This window comes from Anolis sagrei, chromosome 4, assembly GCF_037176765.1.
Source record: "Anolis sagrei isolate rAnoSag1 chromosome 4, rAnoSag1.mat, whole genome shotgun sequence".
Lineage (NCBI taxonomy): Eukaryota > Metazoa > Chordata > Lepidosauria > Squamata > Dactyloidae > Anolis > Anolis sagrei.
Genome location: NC_090024.1, coordinates 12,065,035 through 12,086,466, shown reverse-complemented (window position 1 = coordinate 12,086,466; position 21,432 = coordinate 12,065,035). Strand labels below are relative to the sequence as shown.

Here is a 21,432-nt window from a genome sequence, read left to right as displayed (position 1 = left end):
AATATATAGTCACAGCATAGATGACTTTATAGTGCAACGCCATCTTTCTGAGCACTAGTGACAGTCCACCCTCATAATAAGCCTGATTATTACTTCTTAAGTTGTGCAGACTTTCTGCTACCCTTTGTATCAAGTGACTAGAAGCAGAGCTGGACCAAGAAAGCCCCCTCACCCACCACAAAAAGGGCACTTTATGCCTGGAAGTATTTTCAGAAAAGTTGATATAACACAGGCAGCAAGAATGTTGTTGTTCATTCATTCAGTCGTCTCCAACTCTTCGTGACCTCATGGACCAGCCCACGCCAGAGCTCCCTGTCAGCCGCCACCACCATCAGCTCCTTCAAGGTCAGTCCAGTCACTTCAAGGATGCCATCCATCCATCTTGCCCTTGGTCAGCCCCTCTTCCTTTTTCCTTCCACTTTCCCCAGCATAATTGTCTTCTCTAGGCTTTGCTCTCTCCTCATGATGTGGCCAAAGTACTTCAACTTTGTCTCTAATATCCTTCTCTCCAATGTGCAGTCGGGCTTTATTTCCTGGAGGATGGACTGGTTGGATCTTCTCGCAGTCCAAGGCACTCTCAGAACTTTCCTCCAGCACCACAGTTCAAAAGCATCTATCTTGGCCATTATTCTGCATAGTGGTTTTAGGATTCTTAACACACACACACATACATTCATTTTTTAATTATTATTTATTTGGTTAGGTATGTTTGTAACTTTTTACATTGCAAAATATGAATGAAGATGTGCCATGTGTAATTTTTGCTCAGCCTTCCCTAAGGTCTAGCTCTCACATCCGTAGCTTACTACAGGGAATACCATGGCTTTGAATGTACTCCAGGAAAATGATTCCACCTTGAAGGTGCACTGTTCATTATTCTGCTGAGGGGCTAGACAGCAATTCTTCCTCTGTCTCTTCTCTTATAGGAGCATCTACTCCAAAATAAACCCCCAACTATGATTTACCTAAGCATGAATATAAGAGAAGAAAAAGATCCCAGACTGTACATAGGTTGTTCTTTATTCTGCTGCAGAGCGGAAAAGTAATTTTTCTTTTGTCTATTCCCTTGTAGGATTGTGTGTACTCCAAATAAACCTTTGGGATGACAACATTCAGCAAGTCACTGTTCTCTTCTCTGAATGAATCTTTGGAATATAATGAATCTGATTATATAACAGATTATAATGATTCACAAAATGGAAATACATTCTCTGACAACTGGGATGATGGTTCCTATATCATAAGCCTCATCAATCTTCTCATCTGCCTTCCTGGACTTGTAGGGAATGGGATTGTCATTTGGCTTCTTGGCTTCCGTATAAAAAGGACTCCCTTCACCACATACATTTTGAACCTTGCCATTGCAGATTTTGCTGTGCTCAGCAATGAAATTATTAGAGATATATGTTTTCTTTTAAACTGGGTTAATCCTATCTTTTATTTTCTCTACTTCCGTGAATTCTACCTTTGGATCTTTCTGTTTACCTTCACTGCTAGTCAGTACCTCATGACAATCATCAGCATTGACAGATGTGTGTGCCTCTTCTTCCCACTCTGGCATCGATGTCATCGGCCACCACATTTATCCACTGTTGCGTGTGTGATTGTATGGATCCTCGGTGGCTTAACTCCTGCTATGACTTTCACTCTTATTTTCTATGAATATGTTATCATTGCGTACTTCCAGTTTGTCTTGAATGCTGTGGTTTGTATGCCCATCATGTGTGTGTCCACTATAGCCATGTTTATTAAATTCTGCTTAAGACCACCACAAAAGAAGAAGGGGAAACTGTTAAGAACCATTTGGATCACACTTTTCTTCTTCCTCCTCTTTGCTTTTCCCTTTAATGTCATACATCTTTTTTCTGTATTACTTCATCAAACTAAGTATTCGTATGGATATGCCTACACTAGTGTCTTCTTAAACAGTGCCATTAACCCCATGATCTATTATTTGGTGGGAAGAGATAAAAGAGGGAGGTCCAGCAAGCAAATCAAGAAAGTGCTTGAGAAACTTTTCAAGGAAGAGGAAGACTGTAGACAGAATCATGAAATCTCATCTCACACTTACACTTAACTATCTTTAACAAGATAGTTAATAATTTTCATAAGAAAAATGGATTCTAGATTTAGTCATCTTTAGAGAGCATTATTTCCTTTGAAAAATCAATGAAATATATGCACTTATTTTCAAAGTCTGCAAATGTTACTTCTTAATGTTGCAATGCTGAGACCTATCTAGCTTTCAAAGATTAGAGCAGTTGTTATTACTATAAGGAAGTAAAAGAAATAGTTAAGACCATGCCTAGCACCGTGGTTTAAACCACTAGGTACTGGAATTCTTGTTGACCGGAAGGTCCGCAGTTTGAACCACATGTCGGGGTGACCTCCCACATTCAGCCCTGTGTATTTAGTACATTTCTATACCGCCCCTCTCAGCATTCTGGCGACTTGAGGCGGTTTACAAGGCAAGAATTCAATGCTGCCAAGGACACAATTACAATATACAATATAAAAAACATCAGCAACAATAAAATCAAACATTATAATGAAACATACTTCAATCGATAATCATTAAAACAATGTCCAGTTCCACCATATTGGAAGTAAAAATTATAGCCAATGCTCCTCGTGTTATTTCTGCTAAAGAGACTGCTGAATAAATCCTATATGTGCACCATGACAAATAGCTTCTAATTTTTATCACAACTGCTGAACTATTGGCTTACATTGCAACATATTCCTAAAGCTGAGATAGATTTTGAAACATTTGATGTTATAAACTGAATATTTTTCTCTTGATGCACCACAAATCTTTTATTTGTTGCAAAAGATTTCCTTGCACTTGAAAACCAAAACAAAATATTCACTTTATAACATCAAATGTTTCAAAATACTGATACTGAGCCTAGATCTTGGACACTGGTGATTCTGATAACAGATTTCCTGGAAGTACCATAATTAAGCCAATCTGGGGCCCTTCCTTTGTTAAGTAATATATAAATTTCCTCTCTGATATTCCTTATCTGATGTTGATTTCTCACTGGTAGATGGAGAAGTTCTTTTGAAAAGAGACAACTGATTAATATTTTGACTAGATCTCAAGTGACCTAAGAATTTGGTGAGGAATAAAGCCGAGGTAGTGTTCCTTCCCATCCTACTCCTTGGCTGGAATTGGGCAAAACACCATGTCCCCGGGTGAAGTAATCCTGGATGACCTTGTATAGCAATGTAATCAACATTCTGCCCCAAGGATTTGAGATCAGAATCTGTCATTTTCTAGGTCACACCTGGTTGTAAGAACCACAAGTGAGGGTTCCCGTTTATGACCCAAACAAATGTTGTTTTAGTGCACACCAAAATGTATTTACTTCTCTAATTCCACCACAGATTAGGGGCAAGGGTCTACTTAGCCCCTATCCCCTACCAACTCTTCTATAATGGGCCTATCCTTTGTGTATATCTGCCAACCATTGTATATACTCCATATTGGAAGATGCCTTAAATCATGACTGTAAAGTTCCATTTTCGTGTGGTGTAAATATGAGTGTGGTATATAGGAGCCAAGACCATTCAACAGACCAAATGTTTCCACCACGGTGGAAAACTAAACATCAGGATAAACATTCCCAGAATTAGACAATGAAGGGATCAAACCATCCCCAGGAAGACCACTTTTGTCTCTCCAATCAGTGGATGTCAAGGAGGCGAGGCCCAGGTGATGCCCATAGGGATCTTTTTGAGCCTGTATTTACCCAAAGTATGAAGCTATGGCCACAATCAGTACCCCTCGTCTATGGTATCATTTGTATCATTTGTATAATTGAACAGTGTAGTTGGAAGTTTCAATGATGAGAGAGCAATCTTAAGGAAGGCAAAGAATTTAATTGGTTTGCTTTTTTGAAGCCTAAGGATGGGTTTTATTAAGATAAAGCAATTCTAATGGCTTTTCTTTGCACTCACCCGTCACCTTCCGCATTCAATTCTAGTTCTTATGTCCACTGCTATTGACCTCTAGTAGCATAGTGAGAATGGGTTTGGCAGATTCATCTGGTGCAGCTCCCACTCCCAAAGAGCCACTTTATTTCCCTGACGCATCACAGAATTGGTAAGGTACTATGCAACCAGTATAGGCTATACATCAGTATAGGATATCTTATCATGTACATATATGGAAATGTTGATACTTGATACTCCTTATTCTTGACCATATAAAGTAAAGATTTCACATGAGATTTCACATGTGGAAAAACATTTCGAAACACACAGGAAATGTGAGATGCATTCCGTGAAAGGGGCAGGACCTAGATTTTGAATGTTGGTTCTCCTGATAATAGATTTCCTGGAAGTGTCATTGCTTCACCAATGTAATCCCCCCCCCCCCATCCACACCCCTTTGTAGAATAATATAAAGCATTTCTCTGATTTTTCATATCTGAAGCTGTTTTCCCACTGCTGGATAAAGAACTTCCTCTGGAAGCAGAGAACTGACTATTATCCAAAGTCTAGAAGGAGAACATCTCAATCCTTCCAACTTGCACTTGGGAGCAAACAGACGTGACTGGGACAAGGTAGGACATTCTGTGCAGTAACATTTTTCATCCCGCAAAATTCTTCCTTTCTCTGGTTCACCCATGTCCATCTCCTTTCACATTCCTGGTTAAACCCTGCAGAGAATTTTGGTTAACTGTTTTCTTTCTCAAAATGATATTGAACCAAATCTAAGGGCTTTACCTCAGATTCTCCCCTCACCTTCTCTATTCTGTTCTAATTCTTATGTCCAATACTTTTGAATTCTGACAAGGCAGAGAGATGCTGGACTTTGAAACTTCATCCATTTCATCTCCTGCCCCTAAATGTCCACTTCTTTCAGCACATGGTCATGCAATAGGAACCAGGGGACCACCCCTTCCAATGAGTGATAAATATATAGGATTGGACATTAACTCACACAGCAGTGACATTTAGTTGAAGGCTGCAATTTCATCACCCACAGAAGCCTGACATACATGTTTCCAAGGTGGATGCAACAGATGGGGCAGGCTGGACTTCTGACACAGCCTGGGATGGCTGCGGCTGCACCACGAGCCTAGGGATGTCCTCAGGTGTCTCATCGTGTGGCGGTGCTGCGAGTTCAACTCCTACTCATGTCTTGTCAACTCGGTCAGCTTCTAAAGCAGAAACACGAGAAAGAAAGGGATTTAAAAATAATTGCCTTGCTTGTCTGTCGTGCTGGCCAGGGCCAGCGGTCGGGGCCAACTTTCCCCTTTCTTTTTCTAAATTGTTGACATGACCTAATAGGGCGTTCAGCTCTTTGGAAGAAGCGCCCTTGTCTTCATATGGTGAAATATTGGGGGGAAGAGGGTGATTTTTGGTGTATTCTTGGCCAGTCCCTTACTCTTTGGGCCACCCACATTTTTCTTAGGAGGCATCCTGTAAACAAACAGATATTCAAAATAGATAAGTAAGTATGTTTCCCAACCAATATTAGAAGGAACAAGAAGATTGCTATGTGGGCCTCCTCACTCCTACATGGGCGATGGCTAGGGTCAATAAGATTTGGTGGCACGAGTGCGAGCTTAAGGGTTGGGGCGCTCATAATATGTTTGTTCCACCCATTGGTTTTTAAGATTATTAGGCCATCCCAATATTCATTGTAATTTGTTGTGTTATACCTTATTTCTTCACCATTTGTAGTTATTGGTTTGTTTACGTCTTCGTAACTATGAATACAGATTAAATGTTTTCCTATGTGTGGCACTAAGGGCATACATGCCCATGCAATTAACAAATGACTTGTTCATCAAATGTCCTATAAAAAGGCAATTATTTTATTCATTTACTTTAGTCTATCCCTGTTTTTTTGTTATTATTATTAGTTTTGTTTAGTTATCTTTGCGTGCATGTGTATGTGTGCGTGTCTATTCATCTTTCCCCCTATATATATATATATATATATATATATATGAGCCCCTGGTAGCGCAGTGGGTTAAAGCACTGAGCTGCTGAACTTGTTGACTGAAAGGTTGCAGGTTTGAATTCGGGGAGCAGCGTGAGCTTCTGCTTTCAGCCCCAACTTCTGCCGACCTAGCAGTTCGAAAACATACAAATGTGAGTAGATCAATAAGTACCGCTTCGGCGGGAAGGTAACGGCATTCCATGCAGTCATGCCACATGACCTTGGAGGTGTCTACGGACAATGCCAGCTCCTTGGCTTAGAAATGGAGATGAGCACCACACCCCAGAGTCAGACACTACTGGACTTACTGTCAGGGGGAAACCATCCTGTAGGCATATTGGCATAATGGCCAAATTGTCTCTGAAAGGCTGTAAAGATGGTTGCCTGGCATCAAATCTTGTAGCTAAGATGGCTGCTCACCAAAAATATTCAATTTGGCTACCAGCCATGCAGCCAAGATGGCAGTGGCCATGTGCGGGGGCCATTCAGGGGTGGATGGCTGCCTTGGCATTGAAGGCACAGCCAGTTGGATGGCCTGCCTGAACTGCGGCTGGCCGAGGATGTTTTAGGCCAGGTAATGCTGGGAGTGGTAACGGCCGACAGGGAGCTCTGGTGTGGGCTGGTCCATGAGGTCACGAAGAGTCGGAGACGACTGAACGAATGAACAACAACAACAAAAATGCTGGGGAATGCCAACTCCGCTGGGACGCAGCCTACGCCAACTACAGGCTCCCATGCCAGGAAGTAATAATTGAAAGAGGGAAGGAAGGCGCCACTGTTTTGTGCAGCAATAAGGCTGGTATGTCCCAATGGGCAACTGCAAAAGGGGGGGGGAGCACAGCAGTGACATGAGACTTTATCTTGTGAAGGAAAACAAAAACCTTATGGGCCTTAAGAAAGTCTGACAAAAAGACTAACAGTAAACCATAGGCATTGAGGTTGTGTGGCGTGCCATTTGTAAGCCTGGGGTATGAACTCATTGAAGTTTTAAAATGTCCTAGGAAACTGCATTTAATCCAAGACCTGCACTTTGTGCGTCTTCATTGTGGAACATTATTCATTTCAATCTCTTTCTCTTGATTCTATTTTAAAACTCATCACTGAGGCTGAAGACCACTTAAACCAGGCCTGCACAACCTATGGTCCTCCAGGTGCTTGGGACTCCAACTCCCAGAAGCCCTAGCCAGCTTTTCCGATGGGCAGTAATTCTGGAAACAAATATTCCAGAAGACAGGATCAGAATTTAAAATGACCATAACAGATTAGAGAGTTGGGCCAAAACTAACAAAATTAATTTCATCAATGAGAAATGTAAGATACTCCACTTAGGCAGAAAAATGAAATGAAATGCAAAGATATAGAATGGGTGACGCCTAGCTTGACAATATGTGAAAGAGATCTTGGAGTCTTAGTTGACAACAAGTTCAACATGAGCCAACTGTGTGATGAAGCAGCTAAAAAAGCCAATGGAGTTTTGGGCTACATCAAAAGGAATATAGTGTCTAAATTGAGGGAAGTAATTGTGCTTCTCTGTTCTGCTTTGGTTAGACCTCACCTGGAATACAGTGTCTAATTATGAGCACCACAGTTCAAAAGAGATATTGACAAGCTGGAAGGTGTCCAGAGATAAAGGTAAAGGTAAAGATTTTCCCCAGACTTTAAGCCTAGTCATGTCTGACTCTGGGGATGGTTCTCATCTCTTTTTCTAAGCCAAAGAGCCAGTGTTGTCCGTAGACACCTCCAAGATTATGTGGCAAGCATAATTGCATGGAACGCTGTTACCTTCCCAATAGAGCGGTACCTATTTATCTACTCACATTTCCATGTTTTCAAAGTAAATTGGCAGAAACTGGGGTTAACAGCAGGAGCTCACCCCACTCCCTGGATTAGAGCTGCCGGCCTTTTGGTCAACAAGTTCAGCAACTCCCTGGTTTAATCCACTATGCCACCGGGGTCTCTACTGGAGGGGCCCCCAGTCTCCAGAGAAAGGGCAACTAAAATGATCAATAGTCTAGAGACCATGAATCCCTATGAGGAATGTCTTAAGGAACTGGGTATGTTTAGCCGGCAGAACAGAGGGTTGAGAGGAGACATAATAGCCATGAATATCTGAAAGGTTGTCATAGGGAAGTGGGAGCAGGCTTGTTTTTTGCTGCCATGAAAACTAGGACTTACAAGAAAGGAGATTCCATCTGAACATGAGAGCTGCTGACAGTGGAACTCTCTTTCTTGAAGTGTGATGGAGGCTCCTTCCTTGGAGACATTTAAACAGAGGCTGGATAGCCATCTGTCAGAGGTACTTTGATTGTGCTTTTCCTGAATGGCTGGAGGTTGGACTAAATGATCCACATTTTCCCTACCAACTGCATTATTTCATGATTCTATTTTTCTAAATCCAAAACACCTGGAGGGCCACAGGTCTCACTTAAGCAAACATTGACACATTAACTAAATAATAGAACAGATGCATACTAATGTCAAGAGCATCGCTCCCCAATACTCTACTCTTCACACCGGGGAGGGGGGAAGGTGTTGCCATACCTTTCCCCATCTCCTCCTACAACAAATATATAGTGGCAGCATAGATGACTTGATATTGCAACTTCCTATTTCCAAGGTCCAAGTGATGGTCCACCCTCACCAGAAGCCTGATTGTTACTTCCTAAGTAGTGCAGAATTTCTGCTACCCTTTGTATCTATGACTAGAAATAGAGCTGGGCCTAGAAGGACCTCTCACCCACCAGAACTGTATGCAAGGAAGAACATTCAGGGAAAAAAAATGTTATAAAACATTAAGAAAATACTCCATGAAAATGAATTGTTTGTTATTCTGCAGAGGAAAGCAATTCTTCCTCTGTCTCTTCTCTTATAGGAGCATCTACTCCAAAATAAACCCCCAACTATGCTTTACCTAGGTACAAATATAAGAGAAGAAAAAGACTCCAGACGGTAGAATGATTGTTCATTATTATGCTTTAATCTTTGAAAGCTATATGAGACTTAGCATTGCAATCTTAAGAAGCAACATTTGCATACTATGGAAATAAGGGTATATATCTCATTGACTTTTCAAAGGAATAAATACTTTCTAAACATTACTAAATCTAGAATCCACTTTTTCTTATGCATTACAAATGACAAACTACCTTGTTAAAGGGTCCTTATAAGTGTTCGGGATCAGATTTCCTGATTCTCTCTACATTCTTCCTCTTCCTTGAAAAGTTTCTCAAGCACTTTCTTGATTCGCTTGCTAGATCTCCCTCTTTTATCTCTTCCCATCAAATAATAGATCATGGGGTTAATGGCACTGTTTAAGAAGAGACATATGTGGCCATATCCATACAAATATAGAGTTTGAAGATGGGATAGAGATAGAATCTGAATTGTATTAATTGGAAAAGCCTAAAGGAGGAAGAAGAAAAGCGTAAGCCAAATGGTTCTTAACAGATTCCTCTTTTTCTTTTGTGGTGGTTTTGTGGTGGTAACCGCGTTGAGTCGCCTACGGGCTGAGAAACTGCGGTATACAAGCAAAGTAAATAAATAAATTATGCTTCAGAGCTGGAAAGTAATTTTTCTTTTGTCTCTTCCCTTTTAGGAATTGTGTGTACTCCAGAAATAAACCTTCAAAATGACAACATTCAGCAAGTCACTGTTCTCTTCTCTGAATGAATCTTTGGAATATAATGAATCTGATTATATAACAGATTATAATGATACACAAAATGGAGATACATTCCGAGACATTATCAATTATATTTATATAATAAGCATCATCTCATTTCTCATCTGCCTTCCTGGACTTGTAGGGAATGGGATTGTCATTTGGCTTCTTGGCTTCCGTATTAAAAGGACTCCCTTCACCACATACGTTTTGAACCTTGCCATTGCAGATTTTGGTGTGCTCATCAATGAAATTATTAGAGATATATTTACTCTTTTTATCTTTAATAATCGTAACTTTTTTCATTTATACTTCTATTTCTTCAGCCATGCCATTTTAATATTTACATTTACTACTAGTCAATACCTCATGGCAATCATCAGCATTGATAGATGTGTGTGCCTCTTCTTCCCACTTTGGCATCGATGTCACCGGCCACCACATTTATCCACTGCTGTGTGTGTGATTGTATGGATCCTCAGCTTCATAACGGCTGTTATAACTGTCTCTCTCTTTTACTATGGATATGCTATCATAGCATCCTTCCAGTTTGTCTTGAATGCTGGGGTTTGCTTGCCCATCATGTGTGTGTCCACTACAGCCATGTTTATTAAATTCTGCTTAAGACCACCCCAAAAGAAGAAGGGGAAACTGTTAAGAACCATTTGGCTTACACTTTTCTTCTTCCTCCTTTTGGCTGTTCCAATTAATACAATTCTGATTCTTCCTCTATCCCATCTTCAAACTCTATATTTGTCTGGATATGTCCACATATGTGTCTTCTTAAACAGTGCCATTAACCCCATGATCTATTATTTGATGGGAAGAGATAAAAGAGGGAGATCCAGCAAGCGAATCAATAAAGTGCTTGAGAAACTTTTCAAGGAAGAGGAAGACTGTCGAGAGAATCAGGAGATCTGATCCCACACACTTACAAGCACCATTTAACAAGGTAGTTAGCCATTTGTAAAGCATACAAATGGATTCTAGATTTAGTAATGTTTAGAAAGTATTAATTCCTTTGAAAAGTCAATGAGATATATACCCTTATTTCCATAGTATGCAAATGTTGCTTCTTAAGATTGCAATGCTCAGTCCTATATAGCTTTCAAAGATTAAAACAGTTGTTATTAATACAAGGAAGTGATAAAAATAGTTAAGGCCACAGCTAGCACAGCGGGTTAAACCAGAAATCTTGTCAACCAGAAGGTCAGCAGTTGGAGCCGCAGGCCAGGGTGAGCTCCTTCCAACAGCCCTAACTTCTATGGGGAGGCAAAAGGCACCCCTGAAAAACTTGCCAGCTAATTCGATCAGGAAGTCATCTATGGAAGATGGAACACCAGCACCTCCCTATGGCCGAGTCAAGCACAGCCTCCAGATGCCGGAGATGAAGAAATGGGAAGCTTTGCCTCTATGTCTTGTCTGTCTCTGTTATTAATTGTGATGGCATGGAAGGTTTGCCTTGTATGTATTCTGCAATCTGCTCTGAATCCCCTTGAGGAGATAAAGCAGAATAGAAATAAAGTATGTTACATTATTGTTATTATTGTTATTCATACCAAGCATAAAAATCATTTCATTAGAAAGTCGTCCTGCAAGTTTGACGTAAGGATTAGCATAGACATTGTCATAAGTTAACATTAGCCACTTTAGCAAAGAAAATCATTTTTAAGGAAAGGATGTGCTGAAAATTAGAGATGGTTGGTTGATGATATCATTTGTATATTTGAACCTTATAGTCAGAGGTTTCAATCAAGGGAGATAAACCTTAAGGAAGGCAAAGAACTTCATTGGTTTGCTTATGTGACACCTAAGGATGGGTTTTCTCAAGATAAGGGAAATGTAGCCATGGAGTTGTGTATAGACAATAACCACAGAGTTAAACAAAATCATAGAATCATAGAATCAAAGAGTTGGAAGAGACCTCATGGGCCATCCAGTCCAACCCCATTCTGCCAAGAAGCAGGACTATTGCATTCAAATCACCCCTGACAGATGGCCATCCAGCCTCTGTTTAAAAGCTTCCAAAGAAGGAGCCTCCACCACACTCCGGGGCAGAGAGTTCCACTGCTGAACAGCTCTCACAGTCAGGAAGTTCTTCCTCATGTTCAGATGGAATCTCCTCTCTTGTAGTTTGAAGCCAATAGAAAATCTATAAATAGTTTTTGAAAGTTGTGATCGGAGATGAACCAATATAAGAATGCTGTTTGCTCTGGGCATAATGTCCATATGTGGTATGGGAGAAAAGGTGGTCAAAAGATCAACAATTTACTTTTGTGTGGGCATTTAAATGAAAACTTAAGCAATATGATTTATAGATTAGGTGTAATCCCAAATAAACTGATGAAATGTTTCCAAAGCTTTCAAAGCTTAAAGGATATGCCAACAGAAGACTATTTAAAAGACTGAAATGGTTTTTGGTTTTGATTTTTAAAAAGATGAATTTAGATTTCATCTTTTTAAAAATCAAAACCAAAAACCATTTCTTTAGATAACAGTAATTTGTGTCTCTCATGATTATTAATTTAAGTAGGATTATGTCTGTAAAGACGTGCCAATGCCACCGAAAATGTAAGGACGCTGTTACTCCCACTAAATGTGAGGAAGTATTAATTCTCCTAATGCCACCATTATCTGTAAGGAAGTTCCGAGACTGCTAGATTAAACTGCCACCATTATATATAGAGACGCTGGTCTTAAAGTCTTTGTTTATCCTTATTTGCGTTGTAAGGTAACTTTGGTAGAGTAGAATGCACCAAACGTAAAAGCAATGGAGGAGGCAGGTTTAAAATACAAAGAGAACAAGTTTATTGTTAACAAAGCGTAATTGTTGCAATATTGAGATGTTGAACTTGGCACAAGCTTGATGGTTACAATATGGCTTGGTTGAGATACATTCAGGCTTCTGATGTTACAATCTTATAAACTCCTTCTTCAGTGAAGTGCTTTATTATTTCAGTGTTCCCTGTTGTGAATATTCACACTGTTTGTCCTATACCGGATCAAACCACTGATCCCCAGTCTTCCACTACTGGCGATCCTAAAACCCCCTCTGTTAGATTCCTTTTTAACTCAAGCAATCTAACGAGGTTTCACCTTCAGCTCCCTTGCTGAAGAAATATTCACAAATACTAAGAACTAACTGAATTTACACTGCTTCACAACACAGAGCCCTAACTGACTCTGCTCCTCTTCTCAGGGTCTTTTCCTCCTGACTAAACTACTTTCTCAGAGTCCTATCTGACTCTGCTACTTTCCCAGAGTCCTATCTGACTCTGCTCCTCCTCTCAGGGTCTCATCCTCCTGACTGAAAATTAACTGTCACTTTCAAACCTTTTTCTCCTTAAGCTCCGCCCACCTCCTCTTCTGCCTTGTCACCATGGCAACCTATCTCTCACAGCTAGGCCATGGCAACCCATGTAAAACATAAATACAGTTTAAACACAGTATAATAAACACTTTATAATAAACATTTCTCTACAATGTCATTACATTTTAAAGGGAGTAATATTTTCCCTTTTTCTTGTCATTACAGCTAGGATTGTGGCTCAGGTGGCTGGCTACTGTATTTTAGCTATATACGTATGTTTTTCTTTCTTTTCTCTTTAATCTCCTATATGTTTATTTTTAAATGTATATTAATTTGATTGTAAATTAGAATGTAAATGTTAAAATCAATCTATCAATAAATTGTGAGGGGAGCAATAAAGAAAGAAATAACAATGTTCTGTTTGTTCTTTTTTCTTCTTCCTATAGTTATAATGACACTGGGTGATCTTGAAGCTTTTAGTTTTATCATGTTAGTTATGAAAATGAACATGGGCTTTCTACAAATTCACTGCCAAAGACAAAAGGGCTACCACAGACTCTTGGACCAGATAGGAATGATGCATTTGAAGGCGATCATATTCTATTCTGTCAGGCGGGGGGGGGGGGGCATCTCAAGTTCATGCCACCAAGTATGTGCTTAAGATGGTGAAAAGCCATTGGTGCAAACATGGGTTTATTGGAGATTGATAAATTAAATTAGGAATAAATAAAGAATTGATGAACGAACAAATAAAGAATGAGTGCCATTAGTGATCCCTCACAAAAGAAATCCATATACCTTTCCAGTTGTTAGCAAGCAAGGACTCTCTTATAGAATCCTTTAGTTACGGGCACTGATCCCATCCCAGACTGACAGAAAAGTATTTCTCAGCTGGCTGAACTGGCCAAGACATCCAAATGTCTGATCGCCATCTCCCAAAGTAGTGATATTACTCTCAGTTCACAAACAGAATGTTGGTGGGCAACAAAAGAGATTTAAAGATGGGCTTAATGTTGACTGACGGAAATTTGGCATACACACTGAGAACTGGGAAGTTCTGTCCCCCGAGTGTTGGAACTGGAAGTGTTACTAAGAGGAAGGCACATCAAGCAAACCCTTGTTGGGACCACCTTCCATCTAGAAATGTATGTCCTCATTGTGAAAAACAATGCAGATCCTGAATAGGTCTCTCCCGTCACTTACAAACCCACCACCAAGATCCTACACTTGGAAGGCAACCATATTCAGCCAGTAATTGACTATAACAACAACAACATCAACAACAACAACAGTATAGTAGCACTCTTCTTATAGAGTGAGGCCAGAGGATATATCACAAGTGGCTATTCGAGAAGGCATTTAACTAAATGCTACAGTAACTGGAAATGACAACTGGAACGGAATATAGACTACGAGATTGGTTATGATTCTATGATAAGACGAAGCGGATATTTTAGTGTAATTTAAATGATAATGTATTAGTGATATGTTGTTGTTTTTTTTTGTCGTTGTAGCTGATTGTAAAATATGCTTTTATATGTTGTACACCGTCGCGAGTCGCCCTAGGGCTGAGAGCGGCGGTTAACAAATGCACCAAATAAATAAATAAATAAATAAATAAATAGTCTTCATTAAATGAGGCCCCTTCTACACTGCCAAATAAAATGCGATTTTCTGCTTTGAACTGGATTATATGGCCATGTAGACTCATATATTGCAGTTCAAAGCAGATAATGTGGATTATCTGATTTGATAATCTGGATTATAGAGCAGTGTAGAAGGGGCCTGAATCCTCTACTGTGAAGAAGCAAATCTCCCCTCTTCCTCTAGAAGCATTGGAAGTGGAAGATGAAATATCTCTATTTACCACAGTTTCTTACTGCATTTTTCTTATTCTGAGAAAAATAGTGAGGGACTAAAATATCTCAGGCAGGAGAAGATGAAACAATGGACTAGATAAGCACAAAATTAATTTATGAAAAGGATTGTTTTTGTAAAGGCCTCCTCTACACGGGCCAATTTTTTTTTTTTTGCCGTGTCAGGAGCGACTTGAGAAACTGCAAGTCACTTCTGGTGTGGGAGAATTGGCCATCTGCAAGGACGTTGCCCAGGGGATGCTCAGATGATTTGATGTTTTTATCATCCTTGTGGGAGGCTTCTCTCATGTCCCCACTTTGGGGAGCTAGAACTGACAGAGGGAGCTCATTCGCCTCTCCCCAGTTTCGAACCTGCGACCTGTCGGCCTTCAGTCCTGCCGACACAGGGGTTTAACCCACTGCGTCACTGGGCCAAATGAAAGAGGACAAGAGTGAATGCACAATGAGGTATGAAGCCAATTAACCCTACAGTCTTGTCCCACATTCTCCAAAGATAGGGAATGCCCTGGAGCTCCCCATATGATCCAGATCCTCAATTTGTCACCTGAAACCTTTTCTATGTGTTGAAATTATTATCTACCAATTGGAATTATCTCCAAACCAAGATCCATATAATGTCTCAACTATGGAGATAAGAAAGCATACACATTTTATAGGACGTGTTAAAAGTTGTTATCAATAATTCACTCTTCTCCCCCCCCCATATTTTTTATTATTGTTCTGAACAATCATGCTCAAAAATGTGCATCGAATAATAGAATTGACAAGTTGCTTGACTCAAGAGTGCCTACTACAGCCTCACTTAGTTAGTTTCTGCCTTTAAACTCAGATGTTATCTTGATTGCCAGTAAAATACTGTTCTTGTCTTGTGATGTGAACACAGCAACTGATGAAGTGAAGAAAGGAAGAATGAGCATGCATTGTTCTTCTTACATTTTGTTGAAGGGACAGCACAATTTCATCCCATTTGGACTTGAATTTTGTGCAAAGGCATGAGCATATTTTCTTGATATTGAAGAACAACAAGAACAGTGTTGCCTTATGGAGATTTGAGGTGTGCTTACAGGAGTGTCTCTTCCCATAACCTGTCTTTCCAGCACAGAACTCCATAGCAAATTTCTTCTCATCACTATATCTGAAGATATATCCATTCTTTCATTCAGGTATGTGGGGAAGGAGGGTCTGTTTGCACAAAGAGACTCAATGACAACTGCTACAGTCACCTGGACCTTCCATAGGATGGGTTGATAAATCTGCATGAGATCTTTGGGACTGGAACCATGGCCAATGGACCAGAGAAAGGACTGAAAAAAATTATGGTTTGATTTTGTCAGCCTTAGGTGGTTTCCTTAGAAGGTTTCAGCCAGGCTCAGATTTTGGTGACCTTTGCTCTGGGCACTTATACTATTAGCATTATTTTAATGCTTACGCAAAGACTTACACACATTTCTCTGAGGTCTTCATAAACAGAGAGAGTTCTCTTGCATTCTCTCTCATGCATAAACCCTTTCCAGTTATTCAAATACATACTTAGATAGAAAGCCCTAGAAACAGTCAAAATGTACTGTTCCTCACGCCAACAAACTATTGAGCATTGCATTTCTTTCTTCACTCCCAATAAGCTTGCTATCTGCTGCTCCTGAGAGTAATACACAAAGCAATGGATTCAAGCTAATGGGAATTCCACCTAAGATTAAGAACTTCCTGATGTTAAGGGCTGTTTGATAGTGGGATATGCTGGCTAGGAGTGTGGTGGAACTTACTTCTTTGCAGGCTTTTAAACAGAGGCTGAATGGCCAGCCGTTGGAAGAGCTTGGGTTGTGTATTCCTGCTTGGCAAAATGGAGGTTGGACTGGATGGTCCTTGGGACCTTTTCCAACTCTATGGACCAAGTTGTTCAGAAGTGTGGCTTGCAACTAAATATGTGCTTGCAAGTTGTTTCTGAATTAGGGCAACTGAAACTCTCATGGGGTTTTCTTGTCCAGACTTGTTCAGCACCGCTTCCCTATACAATGATCTTTTAGTGATCACAGTGGAACTTAATGTTAAGGTGGAGACTTGTTAAGAACTCATATAGGTATTCAAGATACTTTATAATACGATATTACTGTGTCCTTTTTGCAACATCTTGTTTGATAAAGGAGTCTGGAGATATCAAAAGCTGGCCAACTCTTTTGAATGTCCCTCATTGACATGGAAATAAAACAAAAGAGTTTCAAATGTGAACAAAATTATACAGATCAGAAGAAATACACTCGACTTTAAATTCAAATTGGTCTTTTTGTTTTGCCCATCAAGGCTTGCTTAAATGATGAAGCAGGACTGATCATGAGGGGTGTGCAAAATATTATTTTAGTGTCTTGGATTCCAGCAATTCGAGAGATTCTGGTGTCTTGGATTCCAGCAATTCAAAATGAAAATGATTCTGGTGGAGAGCAGCCAAAGCTTTAGCCAAAGGGGATCAGAATAGCTAGATCTTTTTGGCTAATTGGGGCTAATGGGGCTTAGCAGCACTGTACCTGACACGGAGGAGGCATGTGGGTATGACTGCCTCACAAATCAGCCAACCTGTGGCTCCTCCTATATTTTCTTACCCGGCAAGCTCCTCCATCCCTTCCTCAAGACACCCTCCTTGTGTCTGCTTGAGGCAAATTGCAATTTTCTTTCCCAGCAGCACTTTGTGTGGGAAAGCCAATGGCCCATTCCAACCTGCCCAATCCTGAATTCCTGGGATTACAGTAAACGGTATTGTACAAAGTGTAAACATCTGTCATTAGGACTTCCTGACTGTAAGAGCTGTTCTCCATTGGAACTCTCAGCCTCAGAGTGTGGTGGAAGCTCTTTCCTTGGAGGAAGGAGCTGGATGGACATCTGCCAGAGGTACTTTGATTATGCTTTTCTTGCATAGCTGGGAGTTGGACTATATGGTCCACGTGGTCTCTTCCAACTTTATTATTCTGTGATTGTATGATTCTAAGTCCAAAACACATGGAGGGCCACCTGGCTCAAACTAACATAGACTGAAAGAGACTCATTAACTAACTAAATAATAGAAAGGATACATTCTCATGTCCACAGCATCACTCCTCAACATTCTACTCTTGACCCCGGGGAGGGGGGAAGGTGCTGCCATACCTTTCCCCATCTGCTCATCCTACAAATATATAGTCACAGCATAGATGACTTTATAGTGCAACGCCATCTTTCTGAGCACTAGTGACAGTCCACCCTCATCATAAGCCTGATTATTACTTCTTAAGTTGTGCAGACTTTCTGCTACCCTTTGTATCAGTGACTAGAAACAGAGCTGGACCAAGAAAGGCCCCTCACCCACCACAACAAGGACACTGTATACCTGGAAGAGTTTTCAGAAAAGTTGGTATAACACAGGCGGCAAGTAAGTACTCCATGAAAATGATTCCACCTGGAAGGTGCACTGTTCATTATTCTGCTGAGGGGCTAGACAGCAATTCTTCCTCTGTCTCTTCTCTTATAGGAGCATCTACTCCAAAATAAACCCCCAACTATGCTTTACCTAAGCATGACTATAAGGGAAGAAAAAGACTCTAGACTGCAGATAGGTTGTTCTTTATTCTGCTGCAGAGCTGAAAAGTAATTTTTCTTTTGTCTCTTCCCTTGTAGGATTGTGTGTACTCCAGAATAAACCTTCGGGATGACAACATTCAGCAAGTCACTCTTCTCTTCTCTGAATGAATCTTTGGAATATAATGAATCTGATTATTTAACAGATTATAATGATTCACAAAATGGAAATACATTATCTGACAACTGGGATGATGGTTTCTTTATCATAAGCCTCACCACTTTTCTCATCTGCCTTCCTGGACTTGTAGGGAATGGAATTGTCATTTGGCTTCTTGGCTTCCGTATTAAAAGGACTCCTTTCACCACATACATTTTGAACCTTGCCATTGCAGATTTTGCTGTGCTCAGCAATGAAATTATTAGAGATATATATTCTCTTTTAAACTGGATTAATCCTATCTTTTATTTTCTCTACTTCCATGAATTCTACCTTTGGATCTTTCTGTTTACCTTCACTGCTAGTCAGTACCTCATGACAATCATCAGCATTGACAGATGTGTGTGCCTCTTCTTCCCACTCTGGCATCGATGTCATCGGCCACCACATTTATCCACTGTTGCGTGTGTGATTGTATGGATCCTCGGTGGCTTAACTCCTGCTATGACTTTCACTCTTATTTTCTATGAATATGTTATCATTAGGTACTTCCAGTTTTTCTTGAATGCTGTGGTTTGCATGCCCATCATGTGTGTGTCCACTATAGCCATGTTTATTAAATTCTGCTTAAGACCACCACAAAAGAAGAAGGGGAAACTGTTAAGAACCATTTGGATTATACTTTTCTTCTTCCTCCTCTTTGCTTTTCCATTTAATGTAATACAGCTTTTTTCTGTATTACTTCATCAAGCTAAGTATTCGTATGGATATGCCTACAGTAGTGTCTTCTTAAACAGTGCCATTAACCCCATGATCTATTATTTGGTGGGAAGAGATAAAAGAGGGAGATCCAGCAAGCAAATCAATAAAGTGCTTGAGAAACTTTTCAAGGAAAAGGAAGACTGTCGAGAGAATCAGGAAATCTGATCCCAAACACTTATAAGGACCCTTTAACAAAGTAGTTAGTCATTTGTCATGCATAAAAAAAGATGGATACTAGATTTAGTAATGTTCAGAAAGTATTATTTTCTTTGAAAAGTCAATGAGATATATGCACTTATATCCAAATTATGCAAATGTTACTTCTTAAGATTGCAATTTTCATTCCCACCTAGCTTTCAAAGATTAAAGCAGTAGTTATTAATACAAGGAAGGCTGCAGCTAGCACAGCGGGTTAAACTGCCAGCTACTGGGAATCTTGTTAATTGGAAGGTCAGCAGGTGAAGCCATGGGTCGGGGTAAGCTCCTACTATCAGCCCTAGCTGCTGTGTACCTTGCAGCTCGAAAACCCCAATGTAGCTAAATAAATAGGTACTGCTTTGGTGGTGAAGTAAAAGGCACCCCTTAAAAAGATGCCAGCTAATTCGATCAGGAAGGCATCCATGGTCTTCATCCTCTTCTGCATGGAAAATGAAACAACAGCACCTCCCCATGGCTGAGTCAAGCACAGCTTCCAGGTGCCAGGGATGAAAAAGCAGGAAGCCTTGCCTTGGTGTATTGTCTGTCTGTGTTATTCATTGTGAAATTTTGACAGCATGGAATGTTTTCTTTTATACTTTCTGTAAACTGTTCCGAGTGTAAACTGGGGAGATGAATATAAATAAAGTATGTTATAATATTATTATCTGAAACACAATAAGACTGGGACACAGCAAACAAGATCACTATGCTTATTATTATTATTCATACCAAATATAAAAATCCTTTCATTACAAAGGATCTCCTTCAAGTTTGACATAAGGATAAGCAGAGACATTGTCATAAGGTAACATTAGCTACTTTGGCACATAAAATCATTTTTAAGGAAATAATTTATTGAAAATTAGAGATGGTTGGTTGATGGTATCATGTGTATAATTGAACAGTATAGTTGGACGTTTCAGTGAAGAGAGAGCAAACTTAAGGAAGGCAAATAACATAATTGGTTTGCTTTGTTGAAACCTAAGGATGGGTTTTATTAAGATAAAGCAACTCTAATGGCTTTTCTTTGCATTCACTCGTCACCTTCCCTATTCTATTCTAGTTCTTATGTCCACTGCTTTTGACCTCTAGTAGCATAGTGAGAATGGGTTTGGCAAATTCATCTGGTGCAGCCCACGCCCCCAAAGAGCCACTTTATTTCCCTCATACATCACAGAAATTGGTAAAACACTAAACACTATATATCAGTATAGGATATCTCATAATGTACATATATGGAAATGTGGATACTTGATACTCCTTATACTTGACCATATAAAGTAAAGATTTCACATAAGATTTCACGTGTGGAAAAACATTTCGAAACACACAGGAAATTTGAGATGCAGTCCGTGAAAGGGGCTGGACCTAGATCTTGAATGTTGGTTCTCCTGATAATAGATTTCCTGGAAGAATCGTTGCTATACCAATCTAACACCCCACCACCACCCCTTTATAGAATAATATAAAGCACTTCTCTGACTTTTCCTATCTGAAGCTGTTTTCTCACTGCTGGATGAAGAACTTCCTCTGGAAGCAGAGAACTGACAATTATCCAAAGTCTAGAAGGAGAACATCTCAATCCTTCCAACTTGCACTTGGGAGCAAACAGACGTGACTGGGACAAGGTAGGACATTCTGTGCAGTAATTTTTTTCATCCTGCAAAATTCTTCCTTTCTCTGGTTCACCCATGTCCATCTCCTTTCACATTCCTGGTTAAACCCTGCGGAGAATTTTGGTTAACTCTTCTTTTTTTTCTCAAAATGATATTGAACCAAATCCAAGGGCTTTACCTCAGATTCTCCCCTCACCTTCTCTATTCTGTTCTTGGTCTTATGTCCACTACTTTTGAATTCTGACAAGGCAGAGATGGTGGACATTGGAAAATTCATCCATTTCATCTCCTGCCCCTAAATGGCCACTTCTTTCAGCACACAGCCATAGAATAAGAACCGGGGAAC

At 40.0% G+C, this 21,432-nt stretch overlaps 3 protein-coding genes across 3 annotated transcripts; all 3 read left to right on the top strand.

The window, feature by feature from the left end:
- Positions 1-1,095: 1,095 nt before the first annotated feature.
- On the top strand, positions 1,096-2,588 carry LOC137096791 (mas-related G-protein coupled receptor member H-like). The gene has a single exon (XM_067467024.1). The coding sequence runs from the start codon at positions 1,103-1,105 to the stop codon at positions 2,075-2,077; it is 975 nt and encodes a 324-aa protein (XP_067323125.1). The 5' UTR covers positions 1,096-1,102; the 3' UTR covers positions 2,078-2,588.
- A 1,861-nt stretch (positions 2,589-4,449) lies between these two features.
- Positions 4,450-12,024, top strand: LOC132772870 (mas-related G-protein coupled receptor member H-like). Its single transcript, XM_067467267.1, has 2 exons — positions 4,450-4,571; positions 9,555-12,024. Exon 2 carries the CDS (start codon positions 9,588-9,590, stop codon positions 10,539-10,541), a length of 954 nt encoding a protein of 317 aa, XP_067323368.1. The 5' UTR covers positions 4,450-4,571; positions 9,555-9,587; the 3' UTR covers positions 10,542-12,024.
- Positions 12,025-18,480: 6,456 nt separating this feature from the next.
- Positions 18,481-19,497, top strand: LOC132773527 (mas-related G-protein coupled receptor member H-like). The gene has a single exon (XM_060772771.2). It carries the CDS (start codon positions 18,481-18,483, stop codon positions 19,435-19,437), a length of 957 nt encoding a protein of 318 aa, XP_060628754.2. The 3' UTR covers positions 19,438-19,497.
- Positions 19,498-21,432: the final 1,935 nt, after the last annotated feature.